Consider the following 26,970-nt stretch of genomic DNA (forward strand, 5'->3'; position numbering starts at 1 on the left):
AATACTTGCTTGTTCAAGCTCATGATTCTCTTTGTGATGTGTTTTTAAAATTCAACAAAATGGGGCCTAATAGAGACATGGGGGGGCGCTTTGACTGCCAATCAAAGGTTTATGCTGAAAACTTGTTTTATGATGCATTTTCCTTGCTTGGAAAGGCAGGATGCAGTGGTTTGCCAGCTGTGGATTTCTGTACATTTTCTATGAGATACTAGTTGGAAGTGGCTCATGCAGGCTTCATGTGTGTAATGTTTACACAGAGTAGGGGGATGTGATCGCACACACTTACCACAGACACTGGGCACTTCTCTCCCACATCTGCGCCCTTACAATTGTTGTTGTTCAGTCGTTCAGTCGTGTCCGACTCTTCGTGACCCCATGGACCATAGCACGCCAGGCCTTCCTGTCCTGCGCTCTCTCCCGGAGTGTGCTCAAGTTCATATTCATTGCATCGGTGATGCTCTCTAGCCATCTCATCCTCTGTCGTCCCCTTCTCCTTTTGCCTTCAGTCTTTCCCAGCATCAGGGTCTTTTCCAGAGAGTTTTCTCTTCGCATTAGGTGGCCAAAATATTTGAGTTTCAGCTTCAGGATCTGTCCTTCCAATGAGCACTCAGGGTTGATTTCCTTTAGGATGAACTGATTGGACCTCCTTGAAGTCCAGGGGACTCGTAAGAGTCTTCTCCAGCACCACAGTTCGAAAGCATCAATTCTTCGGCACTCAGCCTTCCTTATAGTATAGCTCTCACAGCCATACATTACTACTGGGAAAACCATAGCTTTGATTAGACGGACCTTTGTCAGCAAGGTGATGTCTCTGCTTCTTACTATGCTGTCTAGGTTTGCCATAGCTTTCCTCCCCAGGAGCAAGCGTCTTTTAATTTCATGGCTACAGTCACCGTCTGCGGTGATCTTGGAGCCCAAGAAAGTAAAATCTGTCACTGCTTCCATTTCTTCCCCTTCTATATGCCAGGAAGTGATGGGGCCAGATGCCATGATCTTCGTTTTTTTAATGTTGAGTTTCAAACCAGCTTTTGCACTCTCCTCTTTCACCCTCAACAAGAGGCTCTTGAGATCCTCTTCGCTTTCTGCCATTAGGGTGGTATCGTCTGCATATCGGAGGTTGTTGATAATTCTCCCGGCAATCTTAATTCCGACCTGTGATTCATCCAACCCGGTGTTTCTCATGATGTACTCTGCATATAAGTTAAATAAGCAGGGTGACAATATGCAGCCTTGTCGTACTCCTTTCCCAATTTTGAACCACTCGGCTGTTCCATGTCTGGTTCTTACTGTTGCTTCTTGACCCTCGTACAGGTTTCTCAGGAGACAGGTCAGGTGGTCTGGTACTCCCATCACTTTAAGAATTTGCCACAGTTTGTTGTGATCCACACAATCAAAGGCTTTAGCGTAGTCAATGAAGCAGAAATAGACGTTTTTCTGGAATTCTCTTGCTTTCTCCATGATCCAGCGAACGTTGACGATTTGATCTCTAGTTCCTCTGCCTCTTCGAAACCCAGCTTGTACTTCCGGTAGTTCTCGGTTCACATACTGCTGAAGCCTAGCTTGTAGGATTTTGAGCATCACCTTGCTGGCGTGTGAAATGAGCGCAATGGTGCGGTAGTTTGAACACTCTTTGGCGTTGCCCTTCTTTGGAATTGGAATGTAAACTGACCTTTTCCAGTCTTGTGGCCACTGTTGAGTGTTCCAAATGTGTTGGCATATTGAATGCAGCACTTTAGCAGCAGCATCTTTTAGGATTTTAAATAGCTCAGCTGGAATACTGTCATCTCCGCTAGCTTTGTTGTTACTAATGCTTCCTAAGGCCCACTTGACTTCACTCTCGAGGATGTCCGGCTCAAGTTCAGTGGCCGCACTATCATGGCTATCAGGGACATTCAGATCTTTCCTGTATAGTTCTTCTGTGTATTCTTGCCACCTCTTCTTAATCTCATCTGCTTCTGTTAGGCCCCTGCCTTCTTTGTCCTTTATCATGCCCGTCTTTGCACAAAACGTTCCCTTGAGATCTCCGATTTTCTTGAAGAGATCTCTAGTCTTTCCCATTCTGTTGTTTTCCTCGATTTCTTTGCATTGTTCATTTAAGAAGGCCTTCTTGTCTCTCCTTGCTATTCTCTGGAACTCTGCATTCAGTTGGATATATCTTCCCCTTCCTCCCTTGCTTTTTGCTTCCCTTTTTTCCTCAGCTACTTGTAAAGCCTCCTCAGACAGCCACTTTGCTTTCTTGCATTTCTTTTTCTTTGGGATGGATTTCGTTGCTGCCTCCTGAACAATGTTACGGACCTCCGTCCATAGTTCCTCAGGCACTCTGTCTATCAGGTCTAATCCCTTAAATCTATTCCTCACCTCCACTGTATATTCATAAGGGATATGATGTAGGTCATACCTGAATGGTTTAGTGGTTTTCCCTACGTTCTTCAATTTAAGCTGAAATTTTGCAACAAGAAGCTCATGACCTGAGCCACAGTCAGCTCCAGGTCTTGTTTTTACTGACTGTATAGAGGTTCTCCATCTTTGACTGCAAAGGACATAATCAATCTGATTTCGATATTGACCATCTGGTGATGTCCATGTGTAGTGTTGCCTTTTGTGCTGTTGGAAAAGAGTGTTTGCTATGATCAGCGTGTTCTCCTGGCAAAACTATTAGCTTTTGTCCTGCTTCATTTTGTGCACCAAGGCCATGCCTGCCTGTTATCCCAGTGATTTCTTGACTTCCTACTTTAGCATTCCAATCCCCTATGATGAAGAGGACATCTTTTTTTGGTGTTAGTTCTAGAAGGTGTTGTAGGTCTTCATAGAACCGATCAACCTCAGCTTCTTCGGCATCAGTGGTTGGGGCATAGACTTGAATTACTGTGATGTTGAATGGTTTGCCGTAGATTCGTACTGAGATCATTCTATCGTTTTTAAGATTGTACCCCACTACTGCTTTTCCCACCCTTTTGTTGACTATGAGTGCTACTCCATTTCTTCTAAGGGATTCTTGCCCACAGTAGTAGATATGATGGTCACCTGAATTAAATTCACCCATGCCTGTCCATTTTAGTTCGCTGATTCCCAAGATGTCGATGTTCAATCTTGCCATCTCATGTTTGACCACCTCCAGCTTACCTTGATTCATTGATCTGACATTCCAGGTTCCTAAACAATATTGTTCTTTACAGCATCGGATTTTCTTTTCACCACCAGACACATCCACAGCTGAGTGTCCTTTCAGCTTTGGCCCAGCCGCTTCACTCTTTCTGGCGCTACTTGGAAATTCCCTCTGCTCTTCCCCAGTAGTATATTGGACACCTTCCGACCTGAGGGGCTCATCTTCCGGCGTCATATCTTGTAGCCTTGTGATACGTTCCATAGGGTTTTCTTGTCAAGGATACTGGAGTGGGTTGCCATTTCCTTCTCCAGTGGACCACGTTTTGTCAGAACTCTCTGCCATGACCTGTCCGTCTTGGGTGGCCTCCACGGCATAGCTTATGGCTTCACTGAGTTACGCAAGCCCCTTCGCCACAACAAGGCAGTGATCCATGAAGGGGCCCTTCCAATTACCTTGCTGGAAATAACCCTAACTGCAGTTTCACTGCCAATACATGGAAGTTGGGCAATTGCAGACAGAAGCATCCATTGGGTAGGGTGAGTGAATGAAATCTTGCTTTCATTCCTTCCCCCGAGCCCCCCAAATATGTGCACCTTTATACCTTTTGTTTTGATATGTCTGTCAGATTGCTGGCTTTACCTTGTAGCATATTTGGGGAGCCTGAGCTCAGTGCATGAGTAAAGGCAGTGAACAGAGGGGGATGCGTGATTTTGTACAAAACCTTCAGTTTTATGAAAATACATCTTAGGTGTGTGTTGTTTTAAGCATCTTGGTGTAATTGTAATGGTTAAGAACAAGAACTGTGAGCAAGACATTCATGGTACAAATCTCAGTTTAGCCAGGAACTTCTGGGATGGCTTTAGGGTGGCCATGCAATATTTTGCAGATGTCTCAGCCTTCCTCTGTACTAATAATAATACGGTTGACCTTAAGGATGACTGAGAGAATGTGCATACAATTATTTGAGTAGTTGAGAAAGTGCTATCTAAATACTCTGTTGCTGTTGTTTTGAGGAAAATACACTCATTTGGTTTAGGGAAATACTTGATTTCATGGAGGGTAAAATAATTCGTATATGCTTTAAGTGTGTGCAGTTTTATCGCAATGATTACTCCCCCAGTAATGCTTTACCTTACAGGGATCATCTGCTGATCGGAGTCAGTGGAGGGAACCAACAAGAACATCTGATGGTTTGTGCTCTCTTTATGAGGCAGCTTTGTGCCTCTTTGAGGAGGTAGGTCTCTCTAGCCATAATGTGTGTTTTTTTTTAATCTGTGTTTTGCATTTCTTCCAGTTGTATATTTCTTACTACTTTGGAAGTGTGAAAATAATAACTCCGAAGCTGTCACAGTGATTCCATGTATTTTGACCCTGGTATTTTATTTTGCTGGTCACTTGAATTTCTGCCCTGCCTTTTCTCAGGGCTCGAACTGGTTAACAGTTTAAGAAAAGAGTAATAGAATTAACCCAATGAAGTGTGTGTGTGTGATGATATATTATTAAAATGACCCCACATCTGCTTAACTCTGACAGGCCAGACAAAAGTGGGGTGCTAGGAGAAAGGAATTCCACAGATGAAGGGGCAATCACAGAGAACACCTCTCTATGTGTCCTTGCTGGTGAACAATCAGGAAGTTGATTTCAGCGGATGTTGGTGGGCTGTAATGAAATATAATGGCATACATACTGTGAAGGGGAATGATGACTTCCATTTTACAAAAGGGAAGTAGAAAGCTAGGCATCAGATACTTGTGGTAATATCTGTTACTACGAGTCTGTGATGTTTAATTTCTGTGGTTGAACTTTGTGCATGAGACAGGAAATTAAACTAAAGCGAATAAAGAATCTAGACTGTGTGCTTGAATTAAGATGACAACGTGGTAGTTGACCACAGCTCTCCCTCAATTTCCTGAAATACATCTTTGTTTTGATAGGTTTGTCGCATGGCCTCAGACTACTCTAGGACGTGTGCCAGTCCAGACAGCATTCAGACGGGTGATGCTCCCATTGTTTCTGAGACCTGTGAAGTGTATGTTTGGGGTAGCAACAGCAGCCACCAACTTGTGGAAGGAACACAAGAGAAAATCCTTCAGCCCAAGTTGGCACCAAGCTTTTCTGATGCTCAGACAGTGAGTGTTTTTTTCGTTGGGGGAGGAGTATGTCTGCATAGTAAAAAGGAGTAGAAGATTTCAGTGTTGGACACCTTCAAATATTTTCTCCAACCATTAAAAAAAATACACATTACAGTCCTGCGATTCCTGATTTGTGTGAGGGTATTTTGTGCTTAACTTAAAACATTGATAGCCAATTCTAAATTATCTTTAACGTTCCTTAATCTTCTCCCCACAATAGATTGAAGCTGGCCAGTACTGTACCTTCGTAATATCTACGGATGGCTCTGTTCGAGCTTGCGGCAAAGGCAGTTATGGCAGGCTAGGACTGGGCGATTCCAATAATCAATCCGCTCTGAAAAAGCTGACATTTGAGCCTCACAGATCTATCAAAAAAGTGTCATCATCCAAAGGTTCTGATGGCCACACGTTGGCGTTCACAACAGAAGGAGAAGTCTTCAGCTGGGGTGATGGTGACTATGGGAAACTGGGCCACGGAAATAGCTCAACACAGAAATACCCAAAACTTATCCAGGGCCCTTTGCAAGGAAAGGTATGTTATACAAAGGAGTTGACTGTCACTTTCATTTTATCTTACTTCAGTAATGTTGTTGCTTTGAGGACTTCATGGACCTAAGGTTTCTTTTTATCTGTGTTTTGGCTTTTCCCTATTTGGTGCCATCCAGTGGTCCAGAATACTGGGGTGCTCTCCTCTCTGTCCGCTAGGCAGACTGTTTTCTGAAACAAAGACTTGGCTGGGTTAGGAGGCACCTTCCACATCCTTAGAGCCAGTTTTTCCCCTTGGTGGGTGGTAGAAATGTCCTAGTCCAGAGGACCCCTGTGACGAAGAATCATAGAACCATAGAATAGTGGGGTTGGAAGGGGCCTACAAGGCCATCGAGTCCAACCTCCTGCTCAATGCAGGAATCCAAGTCAGATGTGAGCTTTCTCTGCATTCTTTTGAGCTGCAGGCGTACTAATTTTATTCATTTAAAATATTTATATACTGCCTTCATTTCTCACTTTCAAGGTGATTTACATGAATTAAAAGCACAACAGGAAATACACTGTCATAAAGCCACAAAGTAAAACAGTGGGTTTGTAGCTGTGGAGGCTGCTGAAAAATGCTTCCACGTACTGGCATGTAATGTTTGTATTACACCTGCCAGTTGAGTTGGACCAGGTGCATGGAATGCTAATGTCAGCCATGGCTGTGGAGGTTTGGCTCTGGCATGGAGCTGTTCCCCATGAACAGACTGAAGACATATGCTGTGTTCTGTTGCTCAGAGGGAGGTGTATGTGGGTAACATTTGGCCTTAGATGGTTTTGCTGAATTTGGGCTGTCTTCAGAGTTCATTTGATTTCCTTAGCCATTTTCACCTCGTTTAACTCTTAGTTCATTTGTTTTCAAATTCACTAATATAATTCCTACAAATATTAGATGGAGCAGAATCATATCATTTCTGTCTTTCCTGCACAGGTACTCCCAACAGATACAAAAATGCTGGTAAAAAAGGGTAAAAAAAAAGAATGTAGGGGTAGTGTTCTCTTTCACAATCTTCCGATTTGCCCATAGATTAGGAAGGGGCATTTTCAGGGATAGGTGCTGCCAGTTGCTATCACAAGGCAGCTGAAAAGCTGTTTGAGCCATATTTTAGTTACAGTGCAGGATTTCTGTGTTGAGACTAAGACTAGAGGTGGAGCAGGTAAGAAGAATGGGTGTGAGCACAAAGGTAGATTTGTAGTAGCCATCAGCTGGGGTCCTGACAGCTGCCTTGCAGCTCCGAAACTTCCTGTAGCGTCTTACTATAATGTCAGTGATTGCTGGAAGCAACCCAGGATTTGGCAAGCGAGCCCACACCTTAGCCCATTTGGGTCTCCCATTTGTTTTTCTTCCCATGTTAACGTTAGATATAAGATGTATGGCTCTCCTTTGCTGTGCTCACAGCTTATGCTTCAAAATTCAGCTATGTATCAGATTTCCCAGAACCAATTGTAGTGCTCACACTTCATCACCAATTTTGTTGATGAGGAGAAGTTGGAGGCTTTTTCTCTATTCTGGCTAAGTTGGTCTTTCCCAGGATATATTCTGCCAAAGCTGAATTCAACAGTTAGAAATATGACAGGGACAGCTGCATCCCTTATTATGGAATATGTAGAGGGACAGAATGAAGACAGAGCTGGGAGCGGCATGGGGTCTGTGGTTTTGTGATTAGTGGCAGTTAAAGCAGGAGCAATGCCTTGGTGCCATTGGAGATTGCTAAGGGAGGGAGGGGGAGAGTAATGAGGAATATCTCAATGTCGGTTCTGTGTTGATAGTAGCATTTCCAGCAGCAGTTGAGCTTTAACTGTTTCTCTTTCTCTCTTTTTTGCATGCTATATAGGTAGTGGTATGTGTGTCAGCTGGATACCGTCACAGTGCTGCTGTTACAGAAGATGGTGAATTATATACTTGGGGAGAAGGAGACTTTGGTAGACTAGGTAATGGAAATAGTTTCCAGCATACTGTCCTAGTGCTTTTAACAGTATAATTAATATTTTATTGAAAGAAGTTGTAACCTAAAACAAAACAAAAAAACAATGATTGAAGAAAATACTAAATCAACTTTGGTATGAACTTGTAACCAACCCATTTGTCAAAGCTGAATAATAGTAAGACATGTTTTGATTTACAATATATTGAACTATTGACCACACTTCTTTCATGCATTTTTTCTAGGCCTAAATCATATTTTTCTATAAAATAAAATGATGCCATTGTTGGATCAGTGAGCTCCTCTATAACTTGGAACATTACTAGTATCTCATTTGGTGCTTTTATTCTCCTAATATTAAAACTGATTCTATATGAAGTTCAGTACTAGCATCTGACCCACAACCTCAGTTAAATAAATCAGTCTAAGTCCTCAAATTACCCCCTACTACCTATTTCCTTACTCTTCTAATCTATAATTCTAGATAGCATTATATAGACCATTCACTACTTCACATTTTCAGATCCTTTTTCAGGAGTGTAAATCCTTCCAAATTATATTAATTTGATCTCGTTTCCAAGATACTAGGATACTTTTAACTACATTGAGTTAGAAAGCCTATATGTCTATGTGCGTGTGTGTGTGTGTGAACATGTATATCCAGGCAGTCCATCCATTCTAGGGCTTTTATTCCTTGTTAAGCCTTCATTGTTAAAATCTCTCCTTGGGTAACATCCGTATTCAAATATTATTTTTATTGGTTTCTATCTATTTTAATGGAATTCCATCAAAACACCTCATTTATGTGTTCCTTCAAAGGATTGCTTGAAGTATATAAATCTGAATAATACATTCAAACTCTGTTGCTATCTCCCCTCCTTTCACTTTAATTCCATTCATTGTTTGGAGGTGAGGAATTGATACCGCTCTCTTAACTTTCTAATACACCTTGTGAACCAAAGCTTCCTGGTTTTATTGCCTATCTAAAAAAAGTCTTTGCTTTGAAAAGGATAGAGATGTAGCAATTGCTGCAACTGTCAGTGAACTAAAACAGTCCTTTATGTAGTTTAATCTCTGTTCCTGTTTTCTTACCAGATGTTTTACATTCAGGTTAAAAAAAAACCCTAATTTTTATTTTTTTCTTCATGATAACATTCCTTATCTTATTCTCTTTGAAGCACCTCCCAGTTTTTTAGACTATAAGGAAAAATAATATTTTACATCTGCACTGACTCAATAAGTGTTTGAAACATGATGCATTAACCTGTGCTGACTCGCAGTATTCAAGGAACATACCTTCTTCTCTACCTACCCAAAGCTTCCATGCCAGGAGAAGAAAGGATTATATTTCTTTAATGTGGATTAAAAACTTTGTTTTTAGGATGGGTTTTGGTTTGCTTACAAGGAAAAAAGAGGAGAAGGAAACTTTCAAATTAACTGTACTTACTTTTCTTTTCTAAGGTCACGGTGATAGCAACAGCCGTAACATTCCAACTTTAGTAAAAGATATTAGCAATGTTGGAGAGGTTTCCTGTGGCAGCTCACATACAATCGCTTTATCCAAAGATGGACGAACCGTTTGGTCATTTGGAGGAGGAGATAATGGTAACGTAGTTTCACACCTTTTCTCTCTTAAGATATGTCGGATTGTACAGAGTGCTGTCTGTTGGGGAGAAGTGAGGAAATCTCAGCTTCTATGCTCTGTCTTGTCCTGGCTTTCTGCCCATCTTTTAAGCACGGAAAAAGCCAATTGTCGCATTTGGATGATCATCCACAGCTTCATAAACTGTGGTTGATCAAGCTTTGGCTGCACAGTCCTCCCACTCCTTTGGTGCTCACCAACTTTGTATGTCCAAACTGGTGATCTCTGGCTTGATGTCACTTAACAAACCAGGATCATCCTGGCTTATTTTTCTACTTTTTAACTTAAATTAAGCCAGAGATCCCTGCTTTTTGGTACTCTGGCTTAATGCAAGCCAGGGTCTTGCATTCTTTACCTTTGGATGCAGCAGGTAACTCTGGCTTAAAGCAAGCCAGGATGAGGGAGGAGTGTGTGGCCAAGGTGCTCAGCCAAGGCTTTGTAAACCATCGTTTATGGAAGTGTGGGTGAGGTCATTCAGATGTGGCTGAGATCATTTGATTGTTCGAATATGGCTGAGTTGAAGAGGTCTTTATGTGACTTCAAATTACTGAGAGGGAAGCAAAACTGAGAGGGGGTGATGGTAGATCATCTAGAGTACTCTTACCTCTACATCTTAGCTTCTTGCTTGGGTCTGGGAGCTTTGGTGGGCTCCTCCCACAATAGTGCTGTGTGTGACCTAGGTTTACAGGCAATGGGGAAAGGTTGTGTGAGCTGATTGGATTTATGGATAGTGGCCTCAATAAGTAAAATAGTACGTTGTAACAATTCATGTCCTGAGATGTATTTAAAGATGTTTCCTCTGTAAAACTGTTGAAGTGATGCCAAATTTTCACATTATTGAAATACTTCCAGTTTAAAACTGTAGATTATGTTAGATTTATGTTTATTGGATGGCCCATGAGGTGCAGGCTGCATCATAAATGCCATTGTTCTCTTGTGTGTGATCCCAACAGGCAAACTTGGTCATGGTGACACCAACAGAGTATATAAGCCTAAAGTTATAGAAGCCCTACAGGGAATGTTCATACGGAAAGTTTGTGCTGGAAGCCAGTCGTCACTTGCTCTAACATCAACAGGGCAGGTAAGCAGGAAGCAACTTTACAAATAAATACACAGAAGTTACCAGCTCAGAAATAGCCATTCATACCAGTGCAAGTCATTTGTCACCTATCAGTACTCTGGGAAAAGAGAAAATTCATTCAGTTTACAAAACCTTTCCTACCTGCTTACTATAGAATATTTGCAAACCTGGTAAGATGTGATTTGTGATTTGCTCAATTCCCGTGTCTTATGTTTTATAGCAGGGCTGGACAAGCTTTTTCTGTCGAGCTGCATTCTCTGATCAGTAATCTGTTGGGGGCCACATGTTCGTGGTGGGTGGGGCTGAAGCCAGAGGTGGGTGGAGCCAGAACCAAAAGTGGGTGGGTCACCCCTTTTCTCTCTCTGCCCGCTCCTTTCTCTCTCTGTTTCTCTCTCCTTTCCTACCTAGTGGTTTGCCAGGGAAGGGACAGATGATTCTTGCCAGAGGTCTGGACTAACTGCATGCAGAGGGCTTTTTTGAATAAGGCCAAGGGTGGTGGGTTGCCCATCCCTGTTATATACGCGGCTTTTCTACTTGAAAAGTGGCGTTCAGTATTCTAAAGACCAAGTAATAAAGAGTAGTAAAGTCTTACAACATTACGATATAATAAAATGCACATCTTAAGTGTATTACAATAGCTAATATATGCACAGAGTTGGTGTCTTAACCTTCTTTTAAAGGTATACATTGTGGGTCTTCCTGTAACAATTCATAGGTATACAAACAATAGAGAAAAGTTTAACAAGCATCCAATCTCTCTGGCAAAGAACAAAATGGGGGTACAGTTTGATACTTCTTAGATATTAAAGATTGCAGGCAGAAATTTGTACTTGAGCTCCTGGAGGGAGGGCTGCAGTGTTCCATCGTCTAAACAATTACTTTAAAAAGTTCTCTGACTAACAGGGAAGATGATCTGCAATAAAAAGTACCTTTAAAAACTGTGCTATCTTTAAAGAGGCATCCTCTCTTGTCCTTTATGTGGGAGGGAATGCTTCTTCTAAGATTACGCATGCTACAACTCATGTGTGCACCATCTTAAAAACAAATATCGTCAGCTTCTATCTTCAGAGCTACTATCTACCTGTATGCAAATTTAATTGACTCAAACATCAGTTGTGTGAGCAGAATTTCTTTATTCAGTCCTAGCTGGTTTAAGCATGGGCTTTTGGACTCATAACAATGAGATTTTTTATATTCTGTATATTTTGATCTAGGTGTATGCCTGGGGCTGTGGCGCATGCCTAGGATGTGGTTCCTCGGAAGCTACGGCTCTCAGGCCAAAGCTAATTGAAGAGCTGGCTGCTACACGGATAGTAGATATTTCAATTGGGGACAGCCACTGTTTGGCACTTTCTCATGGTAAAATATAGTATATCTGTAATGCTAAGATTTATTTTGGTAATTGTACATGGGGTTTAAAATATGTTTTTAATTGTGGCTATTGTTTGTTTCTGCTTAGATAATGAAGTTTATGCTTGGGGTAACAATTCCATGGGACAGTGTGGCCAAGGGAACTCCACAGGTCCCATTACTAAACCAAAGAAAGTGAGTGGTTTAGATGGAGTAGCAATTCAACAGATTTCAGCTGGAACATCCCACAGTCTTGCCTGGACAGCCCTTCCCAGAGACAGGTAAGTGATTGTATATTATTTTAAAAAATAATTATGTGCTTTTACACATCTGTCTTTTGATCAAAACACTTTCTTAAAAATAGTTCAGCGTGATGTTTTTGAGCGGTGTCCCTTTTTCTCTTGTGGCTCTTTTTTCCACAAGGGACCTTGTTCAATTTTCAAAACATATGTGTGCTTTTATACCTCCTTAGTTACCAGTATCTCCTGGCATTCTACCTTTAATCGCTTGCATCAGCACATTTGCTGGTAACACTGGACTAACAGCAGCAGAACTTTGTGTTTTGCAGTGTTGTTATGCCCCATTTATTTAGCAAGACTCAACTAACGCAGTGGAAGGGGGATTTAAAAGAATTACAACTTCCTAGAAGAATGAAAATGGCTCTTGACTCGCATCACATGAAGATGGTTGGTTTTTAGGCACTATATTCTGTACCAGATATCGCCATTTTATCTGTCTTAGCAGGAAGACGTTCTTCTGTTCTTAATGAATCATTATTTTGATTTTGTGGAAATTTTGCTTCATGACATCCTTTTGTTTGATTGCAGACAAGTTGTTGCCTGGCATAGACCTTACTGTGTGGATCTTGAAGAAAGCACCTTTTCCCATCTCCGTTCTTTCCTTGAGCAGTATTGTGACAAAATTAATAGTGAGATTCCTCCTCTTCCATTTCCTTCCTCAAGGTATTGATTTATAAAGCATATATGAAACCTTGTTGATTTTAAATTCTCTGTGTTGGCTATTATTATGTGTTATGACACAAGTATGGAGGTACTTGGCTTGCATTTTGAGGACTAGAGTTCATGTTAATGATTTAATACCTTGAAATCAACAGGACTCCTTGCACTTTTAGTGTTTCGAGAATAGGAACATAGGTCTTATACCAGGTCAGATTATATGTCCATCTAGCCCAGCTTTGTCTCTCTGGCAGGCAATGGCTTTCCATGGGCTCAGGCAGTGATAGGGCTTTTCTCTCATCTGATACCTGATCCTTTTAACTGGAGATGCTCCCAGGGATTAAACCTGAGACCTTCTGCATGCTAAACATGTGCTACTGAGCTATAGTTCCCACCTCCTCGAGGTTGTTTTGTGGTCCATTTATCTGCTTGGAGAGGACTCACTTGGGACACCTCCCTGAGCAGATGATCCTATGGAGGAATTTATGTATTTTATTTATTTTAAAACTTGTATCCTGCTTCCTTAAAAAAATAACTAGCAGAGCAATCCTGTGGCCCCTAGATGTTGTCTGAGGGGCCATAGGATACTGGGGACTTTCGCTTGTGGGGCAGAGCTACGGCCTTGGAGGTGAAAATTCCCACTCGGATCTTCATCCCTGCCATCCTCCCAGCCCCCACGGAAAGCTCTGCAGTGGCTACTCTTCCAAGGTCAGTGTCATGACCTCAAGGGGGGACAGGGAGAGGAAATGGGGACTATGCTGGAGGGGAGGGAAGACAGGAGGCCAGGATCTGCAGGATCCTAAAGCCTCTCAAGCCCTGGCCCCACCCTCGGCAGCGCATATCCACTAGACAGGCTCAGAGGCCCATCGTTCCTCCCACCATGCTGGCAGCAGCCCAGCAGAGCATAGGATTCTTGGGAGGTTTCCATCTAGTGGATATCAGTCCAGTAGGATTGCATCTTCAAAGTGCTTACAAAAAGTCATAAGAATATGAAAATAGCAATTACATCACATAATATAGAAACCGCAATTTTAAGAAAATGCTGTTTCAACAGAGGGTTTCACTGACACCCCGCTTCACCTGGTGGCTATACTGCTTATCAGCTGAAGTTATTGTTGCTATGGGACAATATGAGGAGCCCAGAGTAAGCTCTGCTTCTTGCGATCATCTAGCTGAGGAACGAGGGCTGCAGAATGTGCCCCACTAGAGCTTTCTTTTAAGATTTTGTTTTTGATTTTGAGAAGTCTCTCTCTCAGTGTGATTTATGGGCTTCTGGGGGAAAGCTGATAGCACTCGCTGCTGACTTGATGTTACGAACAGGAGGACTTCAGCCGGTTTCTGTTGTTGACGTATCATCCACATGTAGTAAAACCTGCTAGCGCTTTGTGGGGGGGCTCCCCCTATTCCTGCCTTCAACTTCCGTTGTTTGAAGCAGAGAACTACGTATCCTGGAGCAAATCCTAGATACAGCAGAAGAAACATGGACTCTAAGGTTAACGGTTTTAGGCCACACTCCTAAACACATTTACCTGGGAGTAAATCCTAGTGAACTCTGTAGGGCTTATTTCTGGTTAGACATGCATAGAATTCTGCTGTTTAGTTTTCCATTTTCAGAAGTATCTAGCAACACTTAATTGGTGAAACGATCCTTTAAAAAGTTAAATTAGAATTTTAGATTGATTTTTTTTATCCTGCCTTTCTGTCCCAAGAGACACAAAGTGACTTAAAGAATGTTTAAAAAAACACACAATAAACTAGCCTCCCGTAATCCAATGCCCTCCAGATGTGTTGGACTACAACTCCCGCCATCCTCAGCCAGCAGTGGCTGATTTTAAAAGAAGCAGAAGCAAATTCAAAGGAGCAGATGAAGATCCAAACACAGAATGATGGAAGAGAACTCACACGCCAAAGGCTGAATCAAAAAAGTCTTCAGTAAGAGAAGGGGCCCTGAGAGCCTTGCTCATGGGGAGGTGCCCTGCAGTCTCAGCACCATCACTGAGGCCTTGAATATAGTTTGGTTGGCTTGTGGCAATGACTCTGAGTAAACAGTCATAAGCCTTTTTCTGGTATATGGAACTTTATGTAGAACTGTTAGGCGTGGATGCTGAAGAAGAGAGAAAGTAGATGGAGAGGAAGAATTGAGGATAGCCATTAAGCCTGGGTTAATGGCAGCATCTTGTTTTTGCAGGGAGCATCACAATTTCCTGAAGTTGTGCCTGAAGTTGCTCTCTAACCACCTTGCTCTTGCATTAGCTGGCGGAGTAGCTACAAGCATTCTTGGAAGGCAGGCTGGTCCCCTTCGGAATTTATTGTTTCGATTGATGGACTCTTCTGTCCCAGACGAAATACAGGAAGTAAGTGTCTTCAGCATTTTCCTGACATTTGCCCCATTCATTTAAGTTGGGAGGCAGTCTAAAAATGTGACACCTAGGAACTGAAATCAAGCCCTCTGGCTGGTTTGATTATCACTCCCTCTAATGCTGAATTAAATTGGCAATGCCAGTGACCTTGTTCCAAAGTGACCCCACCCACAAACAAGACAGAGGCATCCGGATACTTGGGAGAATCCCAAAGTATGCCAAAATACAAAACAGCATCGTGGACATGGGAGCAGGGAGGTGGTGAATGTGTACTCAGCCTAGTGTGGCAGTGCATGTACCCACAGCCACTCCTTGATCACATCTGCTCCAGAGCCTCTTGGAGCTGGATGGGGCTAGAGGGCTGAACTTAGGGCCTCTGAAGCCATGGGGGACAGCATGTTGAAATAGTAGATTTAAACCAGTGTGTTCAGTGTTTGTGGGGCAGGGAATGCATTAGAGAGCAATAATTTCAAAATGTATTAAGTAAAATATATAAAAATACTTTCAAGTGCATGCTGAAATGTTTACAATAAGGTCTCATTCAAACTTTAGGTTGTGATTGAGACTCTGTCAGTTGGAGCAACAATGCTCCTGCCTCCCTTGAGAGAGAGAATGGAATTGCTGCATTCGCTTCTACCCCAAGGTCCCGACAGATGGGAGAGCCTATCAAAAGGGCAGGTAAAAAGTCTCTTGGAATCTGTATTTGCTTGAAGGTGCATCTGGAGCATTACCAGTGTGCTACTACAGAGGATAATGTGAGGCTACTTTGGGAAGAACATATAATATTTTTCTTGTATTTTAAATGTATTTTATTGTATTTTAAGATACTGTGGTTTTAAATAGTTATCCGTAGTGCATAGGCACTACAAGGGCAGGATAAAAGTCTCCATATACACACAGGCATTCATACTACATTGCTGTTCAGTGGGTGGATTGTTGTGGATTAATTAAAAAGGACAGCTAATTGGAAAATCACTAACGTGGGGTGCAATCCTGTGGAGGTAGACATCAGCCTCCAAACTCAGAGGCTGAAGCTTATCCAGTGCAGGGCAGCCGGAGCACAGAGGCGATCCTTGCCTCCGTCCACCCTGCATTTTTGGCTAGGACTTTGGAGCAGGAGGGAGGCTGTGTGGTGCATTTTCACTCTCTCCACACTCCGTTTCCAAGCACAGAGAAGTAGCCAGCACAGAGCTGCGCCGGCTGCAAGGGAGCAGGGGAGGGGAGTGTGGTGTCTGGGAACCATGGTCAGAGCCAGGGCTCTGACCTCGGTTTCCAGAAACTGAAAAATCCTGCGGCCCTCCAGACTGTGTCTAGTGGCCATAGGCTTTCTCCCTTAGTTTCCAGAGTGTGATGCAGTTATATGGGTCAGAGTGGTATCTGGTGGTCAGCTGACTTACAGGAGCATCATGAGACTGGATGCTGGGCTGAAGACTCTGGTCAGGCTGCAGGAGAGGGAGCAGTGCTGGAACTGAGTTCCCAGTCTGAGGCACTTTATGGCACAGCTACCTAGGAAGGAGGTGTGGCATGTAAGTAAGTAAAGGGGTCTCCTGGGCAAACTTCCCATGCAGTCCTTCGAGTAATAGTTGCCATTTAGCAAATATTCTAGGCTGAGGGCTCTTTGGTCAGTGTTTACAGAGAAATGTTCATTTTGATTTTTCCTTGGTTACTTCTTAGCCAGGGTGTGATCTGGTGTGATCTCAGTTTCGAAGCATTGGTCAAGCCTTCATTTGGTAGTCCAGCTGCTTGATTAAAACAGGAAGTAATTAAGTCCTGTGTAAGAGGGGAGGGAGGAGCATGTGAGCACAATTTTTGTTCCTGCTCCTCCAAACCATGCTTTGGAGGACTGGCTGAATGCAGCCCATTTATTATGCTTGATCCTTTTATATAGCTAGCTGTGGTGCAGACATGTGCTGCCTAAAACTGAATATGGACAAGGAAGTTAACTTCACTGGCTTCATTGGAGGCTGTTCAGTTTAAGGTGCAGTTGTGTGATCTTTTTCTTGAACCCTGAGATTTGCAGCTTTTTTTAAAGGGTGTTTCTAATCTTCATGATGGAAGATGTTTTTGAAAATATAAAGAGAAAAATGCTCAAGGTTTAGAAACAAAGAAGGTAGCGAAAGAAGCATAAACGTATTTATTTTCCAGATCCATAGCAAAATTATTCAAGGGCTGAATTAGTTCATCTTGCATTTATTAAATTATTTAAGACGTCAGAATACTATAGAAAAAAGGTACAATCACCAGTGTTGATATCTCACTCAAGCAAAAATGGCAACAATCATGTTGCTGAAAATGATATGCAAATTATTTATTTATTTATTCTTATATTTATTTATTAAATTTCTTAATCGCCCATCTGGTTGGTCACCCGGCCACTCTGGGTGATGTACAATCATACAAGCAGTTTAAAAACAATAAAATTATACATTATGTTAATTACAAACACTGACCATAAGTAAATCAACAACCATCATATGCCCCACATTATATTTCAGTTTGGCCCTCAATCCTGAACAAGTTACCTGCCCCAAGATGGACTATTTTCCATTTTGATTTATTAACTTGGAGTTCTTGTCTAAAGATCCAAAAGTGAAGAAAGTCACCTTTCTTTTTTCCCTTCAGAGAATGCAGTTGGATATTATTCTGACAAGTTTGCAAGACCATACTCATGTAGCCTCCTTGCTTGGCTATAGCTCACCATCTGATGCCACAGATGTTTCTTCACTATGTATTGCCTATGGAAATATTTCTGATCCAACATATGGTGCTCAGAGTAACCATCCGGACACTCATCTGGCTGAAATTTTAATGAAGACACTTCTGCGCAATTTAGGTTTTTATACTGTAAGTTCAGAGCTTGAATTGTATTATGAAATACCAATCATCTTAGAATAATTTAATACTGTAAGCTAGGGCTGAGATCAGTTAGAAGAGGGCTTCTTTTAACAATTTTGTCCCCCCCCCCAAAATGTCCTCCTTTTCAAGTGGGGACTGTGAATAGGGCAACAACATTCACCCATTCAGAGTGAGGGCTTGAAAGTATTGCCCTCACTCTGAATTGGCTTTGTGACATTGTCATTTAACCATATTGGACTATGTGATGCTGTGATACCACCCCACTGGCAACATGATCATGGATTGGCTAGGATCAGGTTTCCAGCAAGAGGATAGCAGTGTGTGTGTTCTTTAAAGTGGTGTTGAAGCAGCTGTTAAGAGAAGCACCAACCTGGCATGAAAAAAAGAAGCATTTTTATTTTGAGGGGAACATTTTAGCGCGCGCTCACTGACGCACACTACCAGTGCTTTGGTCCTCTGAAGTTTTTTCTCATTACAGAAATTTGTTAGATCCTTTTTTTAAATCATATATTAGCTGAAGAGGTTTCTGACCCTCCAACCTCAGCTTTTTTGAAGCAAAATTGAAAATCTGTCAGTTACCACTGGAACCTACTCATAGGCTACCAATAGCTATTAAAATATAGTTCATATGTTCCTGGGTAGGAAGGCCTAATAAAAAAGGAAGAGAGGGTTTATATCAAATCTTAGGTGATGACTCTTGTGTCTTTCTAGGATCAAGCATTTGGAGAACTGGAAAAGAACAGTGACAAATTTTTACTTGGGACATCATCATCAGAAAACAGTCAGCCTGCTCATCTTCATGAGCTGCTGTGTTCCCTGCAGAAACAACTTCTGGCATATTGTCACATCAACAGTGTGAGTGAGGTTAGTGCCATGGCTTTTCGTACACGTTGATAAGCATACTTTCTCCACAGAAATTGGAACAATAAAGAGCAGTCAAGATATTTGGCACTGATTTTAGATATTATCTTCTGTAGACAAAGTTCATAATTCTTCTGTTTTCAATGTTCAGAGCTGAGTGCAGTTTCCTATGTAGCCAAAACAGCACCATCCATGCACAAGACTGAGGTGTCAGCAGGCTCAAAGTTTGCAGAAGTACCAAAAAAAAAGCCCTAAGGGAGAAAATCCCTCTAAATACCCCAATGAGGACTGAGCGTGCTCAGTGACCACTGGTTGCTGACTGGTGGGTGGTGGATAGAAGAAAACCAGATGGGAGGGGGAATGGAATGGAACAGAATATCCTGGAGGAAGACGTAGCATGGCTGACCAACTGGCACACTGAAAAGGGGCACTTCACACTGCAACATTTTGTTTAGGCTCCACTTGTAAAGCATATTTTGCATGTTCCTTTTGTTGCCAGAACTCCAGTAGTGTAGCGCTCCTGCACAAGCACCTTCAGCTTCTCCTGCCTCATGCTACGGATATCTATTCCCGCTCTGCTACTCTGTTGAAGGAGAGTTCTTGGAATGGAAGTGTCGGGGAAAAACTACGAGGTGTGTGCTGCTAATCAGATTGTGTCTAAAATAAGGAATGCTAGCTGAAAAACTGGACTAGCTAAAGAATATATCTGCTGCTCAGTTTTCCTTCCAATTGTCCCTTTTTTGCTAGATGCTTGTATCCATTTATTTAGATGTGTCTCCACCCTGACAAATTGTGCCAGTTAACAACACTTAAAAGAAATGGCAACAAATCAGAATATTTATTTATTTTCAAGATTTCTGCCCACTTTCCCACTACTAAATGGAGTGCTCAAGTTGGCTTATACCACAAAGGCAAGAGATATAATTACAATAAAACCAACAGAAAACAGCAGTAGTGACCTGATAAAAATGCCAAAGGGGGACAAAAAAATAATGATCAGCCAGGGGTCAGACCCAAAGGTCTTCAAAGGCTGGCATAAGTATGTCAAAGAGCGGGTGAGACAAATTTCTCTAGGCAGGGTGTTCTGCATTCTGGGTACTGCTACAGAAGAGACACTTTCCCTCATTCCCAGCTGGCAGTGGGATACACAGAAGGGTCTCTTCTGCTGACAGCAGTGGATTGGTAGGATAGTATGGGAGGAGAACAAAATGACCACTCAGTATAAACATTACTTCAAATTACAATTGCTCCAAGTCAGAATAACCTTACTCGAGATCTGTGTTTGGTTCCCGAGGTCCTTATCCGTGTTCCTTCACCAACAGAAATGTGGCTTCTAGATAGAAGAGAGAGGTGGCCTTTTTAGTTGTGGCACCTAAACTGTGGAATAGCCTCCCAAGAGATGTTTGTCAGGCCCACTCTCAGGCTGCTTTTATGTGGGCTCTTAAGGCAATTTTATTCTGGTGGATGTTTTTTATTGTTGTACCTTCGATGGTTTTAGTTTGCTGCTGTTGATGTGGTTTTTAAGATGCTATTTTCAATTGTTGTGATTTGTATTTTTTATTTGTAAGCTGCTTTGGCTTTGATTTTATAAAAAGGCAGGATATAAATGCCCAAATATATGAAATCACTTTGACCACCAAACTGCTAGGTCAGGCAAAGCTGATTAAAATTCCTGGTTTAGACTGAACCCTGGTTAGTGTTAATCATGGTCAAAGTCAGTGCCAGCCAGAGTTAATCAGCTGGAGAAACATTTGTGTATGAGAGGAGAGAGGCAGGAGTGGGGAGGGATCATGTGAGCACACAGCCCACTCCTGTGAGCATGGCTAAGGGATGAGAAACCTGATGCTTGCAGTGGGCTTTGGTGGACTTCCTATGTCCTGCTTGCTTCCTATTGAGGAAGGAGAGGCACAGTGGAAGAAAAGCTTTATCTTAAATGCTTTTTATGGTTAATCATGGAAATGGTGCAGAAAAAATTCACTTCCCAAGGTAGGGCATGGCTGTTGGATTTTGGATTTTATTAATTGGATTTTATTAATGACAGTATTTTTCTTCCCATTGCAGATGTAATTTACGTTTCTGCAGCAGGAAGCATGCTTTGCCAAATTGTTAATTCTTTGCTACTACTGCCTGTATCAGTAGCCCGACCTTTATTGAGCTACCTGCTAGATCTGTTGCCTCCTCTGGATTGCCTTAATAGATTGTTGCCAGCTGCTGTGCTTTTAGAAGATCAAGAGCTACAGTGGCCTCTTCATGGTAAGGCAGTCAGAACAATACTTCCCCCTTTTAAAATGTAGGAAGTGCAGAATGTGAATGGGTTGCTATTCTCTTCTTTACCTCCTTAATGGAATTTTTGGTTAAGAAAAAAGAAACAGCATTGGAAAAACATGGGAGGTTTACAGGAGGATGGCTGTGTTATCTGGACCCCCATGAAATGCGAGTGAACGGGGCAGAGCAATTCTGCTGGAAATGCTTCATCTGGAAGCACCACTAATATATTTTGTTTTTAAACATTGTAAGGGCTATTTTTACCTCTTCAAGAAAGTCTAAGGGAATTGCAGTGAGCTTTATTCCCCAGAAACTTTTTTTCCTAAATGAGTTGTTTCTGAAATGGACACTGCAACGCAGATCATGTGCCCTCAGGGATTCCCATTCACCTCAGTGGAGGAAACTATATGTGAATGAATGCACACATAGGGTGGTTCCTTCCACTGAAACAAATGGGGAAGCTGTTTTGGATGGGGAAACCTGTGTATGTGTTGGATATCCTGTACTGGGAACCCATCACTGGAGAGGGGCAAACTGATGTTCTCTGAAAACACCTTGGCATAGAAAATGTTGGCTATTAATATTTCTAGGTGGGACAGAACTGGTTGATCCAGCTGGAGTGCCCTTACCACAACCTGCACAATCATGGGTGTGGCTTGTTGACCTCGAGAGAACCGTGGCTTTGCTTATCGGACGCTGTCTTGGTGGGATGCTTCAAGGATCTCCCGTGTCACCTGAGGAGCAAGATACTGCTTACTGGTTGAAAACACCACTGTTTAGCGATGGAGTTGAAATGGATATTCCACAATTAGGTAATCCGCTCAACTGTGATATGAGTGTATGGATATATGGGCACAGGTATATAGATATATTATGGGTGCAGTGTTGTTGACTTGTTAGAACAGAATCATTGTCCTGCTGGGTCAGGCGGGTGAGCATCCTGTCTCTCAGAGTGGCCAGCCAGATTCCCCTGAGAAGCTTGCAAGCACTCTCCTTTGTCATATTTTGTTGCTGGTCCCAGTTGTAGATAACTCAATAAATAAATGATGAAACACCTGACTTTTCACATGGTTTTAGATAAATCCATGAGTTCCCTGTTGGAAGTAGCCCTCTCTGGAAATGAAGAAGAAAAGCCATTTGATTACAAGCTGTGCCCAGAAATCTCAGTCTTTGTGGATTTGGCCCTGGGGTGTGCAAAGGAGCCTGCTCGTAGCCTCTGGATCAGCATGCAGGACTATGCCGTTAGTAAAGGTGAGCTCTTGGAAGGAGAAGAGGCACATTGGTGAGTAGAGTCTTTCGCCCTCCTTAAGTGGCAAAGGGAGGTGAAGACCCAGAGCTGAACATAATAGACATAGGATTTATTTATTCTTGTCTTGGGGGAGCAGTCTTTTCCTTTTGTTTATTTCACTTAAGTTTTATTGTTTATAAACCGAAGTCATCACAGTATACAGAATATATCCAGAATATTACAAAAGCAGAAATGGACAAATTAAACACAGTTCAAAGAAAATGACTAAAAATTTGGAGCTAACAAACTAAAGTTAATGATAAAAATTTCCTGATACTAATTTCCACCTTCTATAAAAGTGTCTGTTAACCAAGCCAAAAATAAAGTATACAAGGCTAAAATTAAATATTTTAAACAATCAATTTTCTCCAATGCCAGCTATTACATTCCCCTTATTAAATCTGGTGTGGACTTTAGCTAATGCTATTAGCATCTTTAAAAAAATACTTTGTTTATTTTTTTTAAATGGACTGGGATCTATTTAGGGTACCTTCAGCAAATGTATTTCTCAATCCATTCTAGCCATCTTGAGTGTGCCTTGGGTAAATCAAAAAGTAACAGTAGAGTAATAGCTTTATTAAAGTCACAAGCTGAGTAAGCTTTTAAGCTAAATAAAATCAAATGCGGGGGAACAGTGTTCTATATATCTTGACATACTGGCTTATACTGTTTAGGACAGAAAAGCAGGCTGTTAGGTTGTTGATTTTATTGATGCTGGTTTTTTGACTTTGGATAACTTTGTTTCTCCTCTGCCCCCTTTCAGATTGGGACAGTGCCACCTTGAGTAGCGAGTCGCTTTTGGATACTGTGTCTAGATTTGTTCTTGCTGCCCTCCTGAAACATACAAATTTGCTCACTCAAGCGAGTGGTGAGAGCAGGCAAGTACCCAGAAATTATCTTGAGACATTTTATCTTACATTTGTGGTGACTGCCTGTCCTCACATCCGTATGGAACTTTTGTGCCTTTAGGTATCAGCCTGGCAAAGCATTAGTAGAAGTATATCGGTGTGTCTATAAAGTTCGGAGTCGTTTGCTCGCTTGCAAGAACATGGAACTTATTCAGACTAGGTCGTCCTCAAGAGATAGATGGGTAAGGCTAAAGAGCATCTCCTCACTTCACCTTATTTTGCAGGGCAAGAACATTGTTTTAACTTTAAAAGACTGCATAGATGGGTTATTTCTTTGAGGCCGAAAATGGTGTGAGCATTTGTCTTCATTTTGCTCATTTTAAATCATGTTTAAATGCACCCAGTGTATTGATCTCTCTATCAAAAACTTTTGTTAGATTCTCTTCTGTTTTCTCTGTAGTTAGTTTTTTATACTGATTTACTTCACTTTACAGGGTGTTTTATGTTTTGTCTGGAGGAGCAGTTTATCAGTACTTAAAATAAAGGCCAGTAGCTGTTCTTTCCTGTGACTGGTTGCAGGAACAGCCCCTGTACTCTCCTGTCAATTTGCTTGAAGAGGAGGGAAACGGAACCCTTTAACACCAAGCCGTGGGAGCTTTTCTTGCTGGCCTTCCTCTCCCACTGCTTCTTCTGCTGCCCTTATTTCCTGCATGTGTGTGAGAAACAGGATGCTGAACCAGTTGGCTCTTGGTCTGATTCCTCTGGGTTCCTCTTGCGTTCCTGAGCTGTCAAAGTAGTTAAGAACTTGTCATAGCAGTGCCACTCATCTGGCATTTCCCTTCCCCTTGAAGGTTCGATGACACTGGCCTGGTTTGCACATAATGACTACCCATGGGGTATTTAAACCATGGGTAGTTGGGAATGAGTGAGCGTGCTACCTCCCAACCACTCAACTATTTCTGGTTTGTTTCTGGGGCTCTCCTGGCTTGTTTTCCGAAGTGGAAACAAAGCGTGAGAGGTTGGAAGGTAGCATGCTCACTTGCTCCTTCATGGTCTTGGCTACCCATGGTTTAAACAACCCATGGTTAGTCATTACATGCGAACCGGGTCACTGTGTCTTAGCTGCTCTTCTCCAGCTATTGTTAAGTGTTCAGCCACCAATGAAAGCTGTATAGAACTGGATCAGACAACCTCATTTGGGTTCCCAGATATGAAAACTTTGCTGTTCTCAAATGATACAGTGTTAGAATACAGTGGCTATTTCAGCTACTCTTAATTTCTTGGCAGCTTAAAAAGTTCCCATTTTGGTTGAAGCCAAAATAAGCGACTTATCAGGCTATTGTGTGATAATTGCATGTACAAAATGGGTGTATGCATCTAGTCATACAAGGGCAGATAGTCCCACCATACCATCGCATTATAGTTTCAGAAATGTTTGCAGTGACAGCATCCTGTTACCTGTGCTCATTGCAAAACTATTGTTTTGCTAAGAATTCAGCTGCACTGCCCAAAAGGATTGCATGACTCAGCCACTGCTCAGTTCAATCCTTGAGTGATCATTATCTCCTGCTACAGTCACATCACTTTCCACAGAATTCATTGTTTGGAAAAGGGCAGCTTCTTCATGTAAATGTACCCTTCTCTCCCAATCCCCCCAGATGTCAGAAAATCCGGAATCTTCAGACATTGATGCCCAAGAAAACTCCTTTACCCGGACCATTGATGAAGAAGCGGAGATGGAAGAGCAGGCAGAAAGAGAGAGAGAAGAGGGGCATCCCGAACAAGAAGATGAAGAGGAAGAAAGAGAACATGAAGTTATGACAGCTGGCAGTAAGTAAAGTTTGGGCAATGTCCCGCAGAAGCTTCTTCAGTGGGAGTCCCATTGAAATGAATGGAGCTTTCAACAGGAGTTTTATCTGTGGGCAAATACATTCACCTGAATAATTTTTACAGCCATTTAAGCTCTGCCTAGAAGTTAAGACTTTTGTTTTTGTGTTGCATGTTACAGAAATATTTCAATGTTTTCTATCAGCCCGTGAAGTAGCTCGCAGCCGAGATCGAGAGAGAATAAATGGTGGGACGGGGGCTCGACTTGATGACCAGGCCCTGCAGTCCCAGCAAGAACGCCGCGTCAGCAGAGACCTTCCTGAGGGACAAGATGTGTACACGGCTGCATGCAACTCTGTGATCCATAGGTGTGCCTTGCTGATCTTGGGAGTCAGCCCTGTCATTGAGGAGCTGCAGAAGCGAAGGGAGGAAGGACAGTTGCAGCAGCCTTCAAGTGGTACTCCAGAAGGGATCGGACTCATGACTAGGTGTGATTTATGAATTGTGTAACAGTTTTTGAAACCTTGCTGAATAATCCTAGGTGACCAGCTAAGGTGGGGTGGACCTGCCATATCCTTAAGACCAGCTTCAAAGGCTCTGCTGTATGTCCCGCCACAGTTAGAGGTACAGCAGGCAGATGTAAAAGTCAGGGCCTTTACTGTGGTGGCACCTAGATTGTGTAATGTGCTTCTAGGGGAAAGCTGCTAAGCCTCTTCTCTTATTGCACTTAGATGGGCAGTTAAGACCCATCTGCTTCAGCACGCTTTTGTTTATTGTTTGTTGTTGCATTGTTACTTCAGTCTAGTCATTTCTATGGTGTTCTTTGAGTTTCTTACTACATTAGTAATTATGTAAGATTCCTTGTTTTATTTTATGGATTTACTTGTTATGCATTCTGGTGCAGTTTTAACCAGGCTGTTAGATGTTTTGATGATAGTAATATAGAAAAATGGGAAGCAAATATATTATAAAGCTTTTGGGAAGACCCCCGGGGCCATAGGAACATTGGAAGCTGCCTTATACCGAGTCAGACTCTTGGTGCATCTAGCCCAGTATTGTCGACACTGACTGGTAGCAGTGGCTCTCCGGGGTTTCAGGCAAGATTCTTTCCCAGCCCTACCTGGAGATGCCGGGGATTGAATCTGGGACCTTTTGCATGCAAAGCGGGTGCTCTACCACTGAGCTACGGTTTGTGTTGGTTCTACACAAACAAAGGTGTGTGCATGAAGCTGTTCCTGACATTGTAGTGAAAGGTGAAATCCTTGTTTGAGAGGGCACATCAGAGCTCCCTGTGCATGCAAGTATAAAACCATATATAGCATGAAACGGAACATTCAAGGCAAATGAAAATGTTATGGCAGCTGTTTCTTTACTCTGCATGGTTTTTTTCTCTTTTGTGTGCTTGTACAAAGCAGAAGTGAAAGTCTTACTGCAGAGAGTCGTTCAGTCCACTCCACATCCAGTTACAAACTGATAAAATCAAGGAGTGAATCTGACTTATCTCAGCCCGAATCAGATGAAGAAGGTTACTCACTGGTAGGCAAAATAATTTGAAGCCTTTCATAATGTCACTCATATTGGTGCAATTACTCGAAATGTGCTTTCAGTGCTGGAAGTCCATCATTTTTGTAGGACAGGGATGTAGTTTCAAATCAGCTCTGGACTTGGTGGGTGGGCTTGGGCAAACTACTGGCCCAAAAATGTGCATGGGGAGATAGCATGTGATGGGATTTCGTTATTTCCATTGGTGAATTTCAGTTCTCCTTTGCCCACTATGCTGTGTCACAAGCAAACTTCAAAATTCCTTTGGAGCTTGAATAGTTGCTAGTGATGTGGTGCAGAGCACTGCATTACTTAGCTTTTACAATAAAAAAAGCATGTGATTCAAAAGAACTTAGCACATCAAGAATAAAAATGTAGAAGTATCCCTAAAATTACGGGAAAG

The 26,970-nt window shown here is 42.2% G+C and overlaps 1 protein-coding gene across 9 annotated transcripts in view; it reads left to right on the top strand.

The window, feature by feature from the left end:
• The window catches only part of HERC1 (HECT and RLD domain containing E3 ubiquitin protein ligase family member 1), a 113,735-nt gene that overhangs the window by 13,051 nt on the left and 73,714 nt on the right, over positions 1–26,970 (top strand). For 8 of the 9 annotated variants that reach the window (XM_084816648.1, XM_084816654.1, XM_084816653.1 and 5 more), the window contains exons 3-24: positions 4,245–4,340; positions 5,041–5,235; positions 5,459–5,770; positions 7,602–7,698; positions 9,153–9,296; positions 10,287–10,414; positions 11,629–11,773; positions 11,874–12,045; positions 12,592–12,726; positions 14,909–15,074; positions 15,633–15,758; positions 17,703–17,924; positions 18,648–18,800; positions 19,297–19,429; positions 20,859–21,050; positions 21,653–21,874; positions 22,140–22,313; positions 23,114–23,228; positions 23,320–23,440; positions 24,857–25,028; positions 25,207–25,513; positions 26,441–26,561. In XM_084816648.1, the coding sequence (XP_084672774.1) occupies positions 4,245–4,340; positions 5,041–5,235; positions 5,459–5,770; positions 7,602–7,698; positions 9,153–9,296; positions 10,287–10,414; positions 11,629–11,773; positions 11,874–12,045; positions 12,592–12,726; positions 14,909–15,074; positions 15,633–15,758; positions 17,703–17,924; positions 18,648–18,800; positions 19,297–19,429; positions 20,859–21,050; positions 21,653–21,874; positions 22,140–22,313; positions 23,114–23,228; positions 23,320–23,440; positions 24,857–25,028; positions 25,207–25,513; positions 26,441–26,561 (3,648 nt within the window). The remainder of the gene's footprint in view (positions 1–4,244; positions 4,341–5,040; positions 5,236–5,458; positions 5,771–7,601; positions 7,699–9,152; positions 9,297–10,286; positions 10,415–11,628; positions 11,774–11,873; positions 12,046–12,591; positions 12,727–14,908; positions 15,075–15,632; positions 15,759–17,702; positions 17,925–18,647; positions 18,801–19,296; positions 19,430–20,858; positions 21,051–21,652; positions 21,875–22,139; positions 22,314–23,113; positions 23,229–23,319; positions 23,441–24,856; positions 25,029–25,206; positions 25,514–26,440; positions 26,562–26,970) is intronic. The other variant, XM_084816651.1, reaches the window with a different exon arrangement.

The sequence above is a fragment of the Heloderma suspectum genome, chromosome 11 (genome assembly GCF_057233095.1).
Source record: "Heloderma suspectum isolate Gila_16-S chromosome 11, 16-S_ref, whole genome shotgun sequence".
NCBI lineage: Eukaryota > Metazoa > Chordata > Lepidosauria > Squamata > Helodermatidae > Heloderma > Heloderma suspectum.